This window comes from Arachis ipaensis, chromosome B05 (assembly GCF_000816755.2).
Source record: "Arachis ipaensis cultivar K30076 chromosome B05, Araip1.1, whole genome shotgun sequence".
Classification (NCBI taxonomy): domain Eukaryota; kingdom Viridiplantae; phylum Streptophyta; class Magnoliopsida; order Fabales; family Fabaceae; genus Arachis; species Arachis ipaensis.
The window spans coordinates 6,714,457-6,722,436 of NC_029789.2; the positions used below are offsets into that span (position 1 = coordinate 6,714,457).

Sequence of the window (7,980 nt, forward strand, 5' to 3'; positions counted from 1 at the left end):
TTAAGGTTGATTTTAATTAATATATATTATATATTTTTTTTATAATTCAAATCAACGGTTAAAATAACTGGAATAGTATTTTAGGTATACTTGAAACTCTTCCTATAATCTTAGCTTGTAATGTGTTACAAGTTTAAACCCAAAAAGGTCATTTATAAGGAAGATTAGAGAGGAGAAGGAGGGTGCTGGTTTGAATGGTGTTGGTTGTACTTGTAACATCATGCACAATGCACAGAAGTAAGAGAAAGCTACAAGCTTGAAGCTTTAGAATTTAGAGGCAGATGTAAGCACCGTAGCCAAAATCATGAACCGCACAAGCATATAGCAACACGTTTCTCGGGTGACTTCCCCTGCAATATTATTCAACAAGCTTTATTTATTTACAATAATAATATAAGAGGAATATCAATTAGCAAGCAAGAGAAGAGAAAATGTTGAAGATGGCGGCAAGGCTTATTCCTCTTTTCATTCTTTGTTCCTTGGGTCTTACTGGTAAGAAAAACAAGCATAACACTCTCTAGTAAAGTTGTCAACTTTTTTTGTTTTACAATGGTGGTTGTGGTGCAGGTGCTGGTCAAGAATCTGTTGAGTTCATAACCCTGTGTCAGACAACTGAAGACATTCTAGAAGCATCTTCATCAACCAATGCTGGTGGTTCTCCTCCCTTGGCTGTTCATGTGAGCCATGGAGACCTCAACGGAGTCTCTAGCAGCATTCTATTGGCTGAAACTTGGCTCAGGTCCAACGTTCTTGCCTATTACCCTGCTTCAAACATCACCACCATTCTTGTCACCAACCATGAACACCAACACAACCAGAACCTGGGTTTGGTTCTTCATTCTCTCAAGAATCTCCATCATTCTCTAAAGAGGTGGGGTTTGGAAAAACACATCAAAGTTTCCTTTGCTTTATTCCCTTTGAACTCTTTCTATAATAACGATGACTTCAAAATGGTGAAACTCAAACCCATTGTAGAGTTCCTCCAAAGTGTGAACTCCACATACTCTCTCATCCATTCACATTACAAAGACTTAACCTTGGTGTCTTCCCACTTGGACTCCATTAAAAAGCTTCGGTTTTTATCATTCAACACCATCAACTTTGTAACCACCACAATTCCAAATGGGAGAAGAAGGCTTTCTGCCACCAAAATAGGATCAATTCCTCCATTACCGGAAATAGCTGAGCCACCATTGGATTTCCCTGTTCCTTACTCTGCTCCTCCAAAGAATGTAGAACATGGAAAGCCTCTGCCTCCATTGGCTCAAATAGTTTCTTCACCACCTCCATTGCAACAACCACCAGCACCATTCCTTGTTCCAGCACCGGCTAGCCCACCGGAAGGTTTCGATTTGCCACCTTGTAACCCCATTGACAACAATGGCTCCCCTAGCCCCATGATTATACCGGTTCAGAAGCTGTGGTGTGTGGCTAAGCCTCATGTTCCGGAAGATACATTGCAACAGGGTTTGGACTATGCTTGTGGAGAAGGTGGTGCTGATTGCACTGATATCTTGCCTCAGGGGAATTGTTACAGCCCTGACACTCTGGTTGCTCACGCTTCTTTTGCCTTCAATAGTTACTGGCAGAAGCATAAGAGACATGGTGGAACTTGCAGCTTCGGAGGAACTGCTATGTTGATCAATTCTGATCCAAGTAAGCACCCATTCATTTTCCATTCATCAAAGTTTGAACTTTGTATCATTCATATTAACAAAGAATGATGCTTTCTTGCAGGTTATCTTCAGTGTCGGTTTATTCTGAGCTAGGTGAATGAAGTACTGCATGTGAAGAGAACAAGAGTGATGACTTTCTTTAGCTGCAGTTATGCTTAGAATTTTATGTTGATGGTTAAATTTGGTTTGGCTTTTGATTAACTCTGCCACTGCTTAATGGTTTTATATAATTATTTATATTGTATGAAATTGGTATTTAGAGGATTTAATTTATGTCACTGGAACTACTACTAATTTAGTAAGGAGAGAAGATGAGTTGTAGTTATTGCTTGTGATTGATGCATATCTTGGATGGAATGATAATGATTTCATTTACCCCTAAACATTAAGATATATGCGTGTATAACGAAGTAACGAACAAAATAATGGTAACTCCTTAAAAAGAAAAGTTGTTACTCTAGTAAGAGGAGAAAGAAAACACTATAGTAGTGAGATATCAGATATATAAACTGACTTAAACATTGGAATTGGAGTGTTCTTCTAGATAACTTTTATGGGGTGACATTGTAGATAAACAAGTTGTCAAAATCCCATTTATCATCAAGGTCGAAAAAATAAAACTACTCCGACCTTATGAAATAACATGCTTTTAGATCTATAATGAGGTTGCTCGCTGTGATTGTCAACCAAATAAGATACTGCACTAATGTAGTAAAAATCATGAAGATCATAGAGTATTTCTTTCCACAAAAATATTTAATAACAAAAAAATTAGTCAAAAACAATTAGACCTTGTCTTATTTAAATTTGGAAAAAACTCGGGACATTTTAGACTCTTTCTTTCCTTTTTTTTTTTTATTCATTGATCTATTATCGTCTCTAATACTCCTTCTCTTTTATTCTTAGATGTCTTCCATCGTCATAAAAAAAATAAAGATATATTCCTTCCTTTTCTAATCTAAGATGGTGGGTACTCAATTTTTTTTAAGGGTAAGATTGAGAGAAATGTTAATATCATGACACATAATTTTACGGCTCAAGAATTTGAATATGGTTTGCAAGGTGGTGTTTTGGCTGTTTATGGAGGAAAAATGTGTTTTACGTCTAGGTGAATGTCTGTGGTCCAAGGCCAACACGCAGGGGGCGTGGTGCCTGCTACACGTGGAGGGCATGAAGATGATGTGGCAGCATGTGGTTGGACGAAGAGAGAATCACGTAGGGGGCGTGATGACGTCAGCACGCTGGGGGCGTGATGACGTGGCTGAAGATGGTTGGCTGGCTGAGCAGCAAGTGGGGGCGTGTTGACTCAGTAAGTGGGGGGCGTGATGACGTGGCTGAAGATGGTTGGTTGGCTGAGCAGCAAGTGGGGGGCGTGCTGACGTGTACGTATCATGTGGGGGCGTGATGAGTCAGCACGCGGGGGCGTTTTGACACGTGGCAAGCTGTGATTGGCGGAGACAATCAGCACGTGGGGGCGTGGTGAAAGCTTTCCTCTATATAAGGCAGTGCTCGGGTTCATTTTCATTATGAGTAAGAGTGTATGAGTGTTCTTTGGGTGTGTTTGAAGCGTAATGGAGGGTACCGCAAACTTAATGGTGTATCGCGACGGTGAGATAATACGTAATACTCATGAGGGAGTGAGGTTTGTGTGCCAGAATCCGTTTTCGTTTGTGGTTCCATGCACCATGACGTTAATGGAGCTTCAGAATGGTCTCTGTCAAAGCATGGAGAACAGTACGTTAATGAGAACAGTACGTTAATACAGTTTGATACCATGCCAATCACAGACGAAGTGAGTATGCAGAATATGTTTCAAATTCACCGGCAGACTCAGATGCGACAGCCACAGATTGATCTGTATGTTGAGTTTGAAACCGTAGAGGTAGAAGGGACTCAAAATGATTTAGAGGTGGGGGATGATAGAGCTGCAGTGTACGAGGGAATGAATAGTGACAGTGAAGAGGACTTCAAAGCCACTTATGAAGCCGACGATGAAGATGAGGATGGTGATGTGGGAGTTGAGATAGCAGCGGAGAATGTAGTGGTTCATCCTTCGATCAGTCAACCGATGAACGTGCCACCTTTTATGCGTGAGGTGGATCTCGACGCCATGCATGCACCGGAGTTTCCGGAATATTCAAAATAGGTACGTGATGACTAAATAATGCGTTGTTGTTAATTTATGCATTGGATTGATTAGTAAACGATGATTTCTACTTTCTGTAGGCGTTGCTAATCCTGAGGACGGAGAGTTCCGGATTGAAATGGAATATAGTTCTAGAAAGACGGTCGTGGCAGCAATTAGAAGTTACACTATCGCTAGAGGAGTTGACTACGACGTGTATGAGTCTGAGCCACAGACGTTCTATGCAAAATGCAAAATGTATGGGTGTGGGTGCGACTGGCTTATCCGAGCCAGCTTGATAAGGAAAAAAGGTTGTTGGGAGATACGCAGATACAACGGTAGGCACACGTGCTCAATGGGAGTGATTTCACAGGATCATTCGAAGTTGGACTCGAATACAGTTGCTGAGGCTATAAGGCCGTTGGTCGAGACTGACCCGTCCATCAAGGTGAAATCTATAATAGCCGAAATTCAGTCAAGGTTCAACTATACCATCAGTTACCGAAAGGCTTGGTTGGCAAAACAGAAGTCCATAGCGAAGGTTTTCGGTGATTGGGAGGAGAGTTACCAAGCCTTGCCATGGTGGCTCTTGGTTATGGTTCAGAAGATGCCTGGGTCAGTTGTCCAAATAGAAACACGGCCACTGTACAACGGGAATGAGGAGGCGCAAGGGGTAAAAATACTTCATCGCGTATTCTGGAGTTTCAATCCATGCATTCGGGCATTTAGGCATTGTAAGCCCCTAGTTCAAGTTGATGGCACACACCTATATGGCAAGTACAAAGGTACACTTCTGATCGCTGTTGCACAAGACGGGAACCAGAATATTGTGCCTATCGCTTTTGCCTTGGTGGAAGGGGAGACAGCCGACGCGTGGCACTTCTTTCTCAGGAATCTGCGAATGCATATTGTCAGAAAAGACGGTGTGGGAATGATCTCAGACCGGCATGAGTCAATTCGGGCAGCAGTAAATCGTTCCGGAGGTGACTGGCAACCTCCAAGAGCATGGTGGATGTTTTGTATAAGGCACATCGGCAGCAACTTCCTACGAGCATTCAAAGTCCCTCACTTGCAAAAGCTTGTGGTCAACATCGGGTATTCAAGAACGGTGGAGGAGTATAACATCAACTATAAGAGGCTGGAAGAGTGAGGCGAGGCATATGCCAGGTGGTGCGACGACATCGGACTTAGACATTGGGTATTGGCGTTCGACGAGGGACATCGATGGGGCCATATGACGACGAACCTTGTCAAGTGCATTAACTCAGTGTTGAAGGGTGCCCGTAATCTACCTGTGTTGGCACTAGTCCGAGCAACATATTATCGGTTAAATGAACTTTTTACGCGAAAGAGTGCCGAGAGTCACGAACGCAAGCGTGCTGGATTTACCTATTCCGTATTCGCACAACAGCGGATTGAGGCAAATATGCATCAGGCTGGGAATATAGTTGTGCACTGTTTTGACAGACGGAATGAGGTATTTGAGGTGCGCAAAAGGACTAGCGAAAAGGTGTTAGTCGTTGATCTTGTGCGACGAAGATGTGACTGTGGGCACTTTCAGGTGGAAAGAATACCATGTTACCATGTTATTGCTTGCTGTGCTAACCAGCGTCTCGATTGGCAGCTGTATGTGCATGATGTGTACAAGATGACAGAGGTTCGTAAGGTATATAGATTCGAGTTCACACCGTTAGGTGATGCCGAGACATGGCCTTCATATGAGGGACCCACATTGGTCGCTAATCCCGCCCTGAGGCAAACGTCGAAGGGTCGCCCGAAATTGACCAGATACTTGAATGAAATGGACTCACGCGACATGTGTGGTCCTCGGATATGTCATCTCTGTGGTGCTCAGGGTCATAGTCGGAGTCGATGTCCTCAGCGTGCTGGACCGAGTGGTGCGGGGGTTTAGGGTTTTATTTTCATCGTGTTTGTATCTCTAAATTTGCAATTCGTCAGTTGAGTTTTTTTTATCTTAGTCATGTTTGTATTTTCAAATATGAGATTATCCATTGATGTTTAACACCAAGTTAATATAAATATTTACTGCCTTCGTGAAGCAAATATACAAAAGATTAAGTACGAATTACATCGGTCAACATACAGAACATTAAATACGATATTACATTAAACCTTACATTAAACCTTAGGAACATTAAATCTAAAAAACCCAACACAATGCTCACTTCCTACGAGCCATCCAGTTCAGTGTCTTACCCATCATGCCTTGACCTGGCCGCGACGGAGTATACCTATCAGGCGGATTTCGCTCCGTCCGTAGGTCATATGGGTGCCCTGGATCCCGGTCATCTGCACCTGGAGCGACCGACCCACCTGCCTCTGCCGGAGGAGCCGACCCACCTATCCATGCTGGAGTGGATGCATCGGGGTTGTACTCGTCAATTACTGTGTATGTCCGCCGAAGGAATCTACTATCACAAGACGCACCCGCTGACGAGTGCTCGAAAGCATGACCCCGCAAACCATGCATCGTACCGACTGATGCCCCATGTGGATCAGCCGACCCTGATGGTGAATGCATAGCACTAAAATCTGACCAACCACCCAAACTAGCGTTGGCCCAATTCTGTTGTTGCTGATCTCCGTGACCGCCGGCGGAGAAGTCAAACCAATCATCACCGGCTGGAATCGTCAGTATGGGCTGACGTAACTGGCTGGACTGGCCCGGGTGGCTTCCCTGAGGGTGCTGAGAGTGCTGAGAGTGCTGAGAGTGGTGGTTGGACGCACTGTGGTGACTGTGATGGCTACCATGATTCTGGTCCGGTGGCTATGGTACATAATAAGGAAACGGCTCAAACACTGCATGCTGAGGTGCAGGTGGCTGAGGTGCAGGTGGCTGAGGTGCAGCTGGGCCCTGAGGAACATACTCCGACAATCTCAGCATATGTCCGAACGAGTGCACATACCAATCCCGATACTCCCTGGTCGGTATAAAGTCCCAGATCGGAAGGGGGTGCAGATCCCGCAGTCGAGTGTTTCGCCTGTTGCCCCACTCCACTATCCATGGCCCATGCAAAATTGTCCAGTCATGAAGCTGCACTCCGCGAAGAGCGAGGCAATGCTGGTCCAGTGGAATGTCCCTTGCTCCTCGCGGGGGAGGCTATGCGAACCCAAACTGACGCATCACTCAGTCCGCAAGGTGCCATTCGATACACTCGAACGACAACAACGGAGCAACGGTATCACACACATCAAGATGTCCATGTAACTCACCGGGTATGATCATTCCTTCGTACGGCCGCCACTCAAACTGTCACATATAATTCGTACGTCATAACCCTAACATTAATGTTTGGAAATAGGAATCACACGAACCATAAATATTTACCTCCTGCATGTAGTCTATATCATGCCTAAAATTCGCTACGGTCTTCGCTAACCACAATGTGGTCCGTTCCGAATGACTCCACCTGATACTGGCAACTGGTATCTCAGCAGGTGGAAGGGTATGTCTCGGTACCGGCGCAAGACAAAGCATTCGCTCCCATGCCCAAACAAACAACAGATTAAGAGGGCCATCCATCTCCTTCGTATCATATCGTGATGCACGACATAGTGCTCTGTAAAGATGTGCAAGACATGCTGACCCCCAACTATAAGTATGGATCCGCTCGAAATCGCGAAGCAACGGTAGATACTTCGCGTGGGCGTATGCGGTCGACTTATCTGTGAATAGGGTCGACCCTAACACACAGAAAATCTGACATCTGACGTATCTCCTTATGGACTCTTTAGTGTCCAACGGCTCCGCATCTCTGATACGTCGAACCCAACCAAGCTTTATATAGGATTTCGAATTACTACTGAGTACTGGTTCACGTCCGAATACTGCCATGCTCTGACTTTGAACGAAGTCACTACTACTGTCAATCCATCCACTCACAGGTTCTCCATCGATAGATAAGCCAAATATATGCGACATCTTCCAATGTCACTGTAACCTCACCCACCGGCAACACAAAAGTGTGAGTCTCCGGCCTCCACCTTTCAACCAGAGCAGCTAATAAGGGTGAAATCATCTTATCACCCTAATCTTCGATATGTGGTAGAATCTCGTGGCGCGTAAGTAGTTTTCCACCATCGGGTTCCACGTCTGTGGCGGATCCAGTTTACGCACCAACAAATTCCTGTTAGGCTACATTAACAAAAATATATTTG

At 44.5% G+C, this 7,980-nt stretch overlaps 2 protein-coding genes across 2 annotated transcripts; both read left to right on the forward strand.

Moving 5' to 3' along the window:
- Window positions 128–2,055, forward strand: LOC107642708 (glucan endo-1,3-beta-glucosidase 13). Its single transcript, XM_016346152.2, has 3 exons — window positions 128–492; window positions 568–1,656; window positions 1,738–2,055. The coding sequence occupies exons 1-3, from the start codon at window positions 432–434 to the stop codon at window positions 1,767–1,769; spliced, it is 1,182 nt and encodes a 393-aa protein (XP_016201638.1). The 5' UTR covers window positions 128–431; the 3' UTR covers window positions 1,770–2,055.
- LOC107640037 lies at window positions 3,248–5,123 on the forward strand. The gene is made up of 3 exons (XM_016343587.2): window positions 3,248–3,410; window positions 3,464–3,766; window positions 3,903–5,123. Exons 1-3 carry the CDS (start codon window positions 3,248–3,250, stop codon window positions 4,949–4,951), a joined length of 1,515 nt encoding a protein of 504 aa, XP_016199073.2. The 3' UTR covers window positions 4,952–5,123.

What these genes read in the sequence shown, in the direction of transcription:
- LOC107642708 (XM_016346152.2), top strand. Translation starts at nt 432, where the DNA reads ATGTTGAAGATGGCGGCAAGGCTTATTCCTCTTTTCATTCTTTGTTCC. An exon ending in TTGTTCCTTGGGTCTTACTG is followed by an intron (nt 493 to 567) that starts GTAAGAAAAACA and finishes GTTGTGGTGCAG; the next exon opens with GTGCTGGTCAAGAATCTGTT. An exon ending in GTTGATCAATTCTGATCCAA is followed by an intron (nt 1,657 to 1,737) that starts GTAAGCACCCAT and finishes GCTTTCTTGCAG; the next exon opens with GTTATCTTCAGTGTCGGTTT.
- LOC107640037 (XM_016343587.2), top strand. Translation starts at nt 3,248, where the DNA reads ATGGAGGGTACCGCAAACTTAATGGTGTATCGCGACGGTGAGATAATA. An exon ending in CTGTCAAAGCATGGAGAACA is followed by an intron (nt 3,411 to 3,463) that starts GTACGTTAATGA and finishes TGCCAATCACAG; the next exon opens with ACGAAGTGAGTATGCAGAAT. An exon ending in GAACGTGCCACCTTTTATGC is followed by an intron (nt 3,767 to 3,902) that starts GTGAGGTGGATC and finishes TACTTTCTGTAG; the next exon opens with GCGTTGCTAATCCTGAGGAC.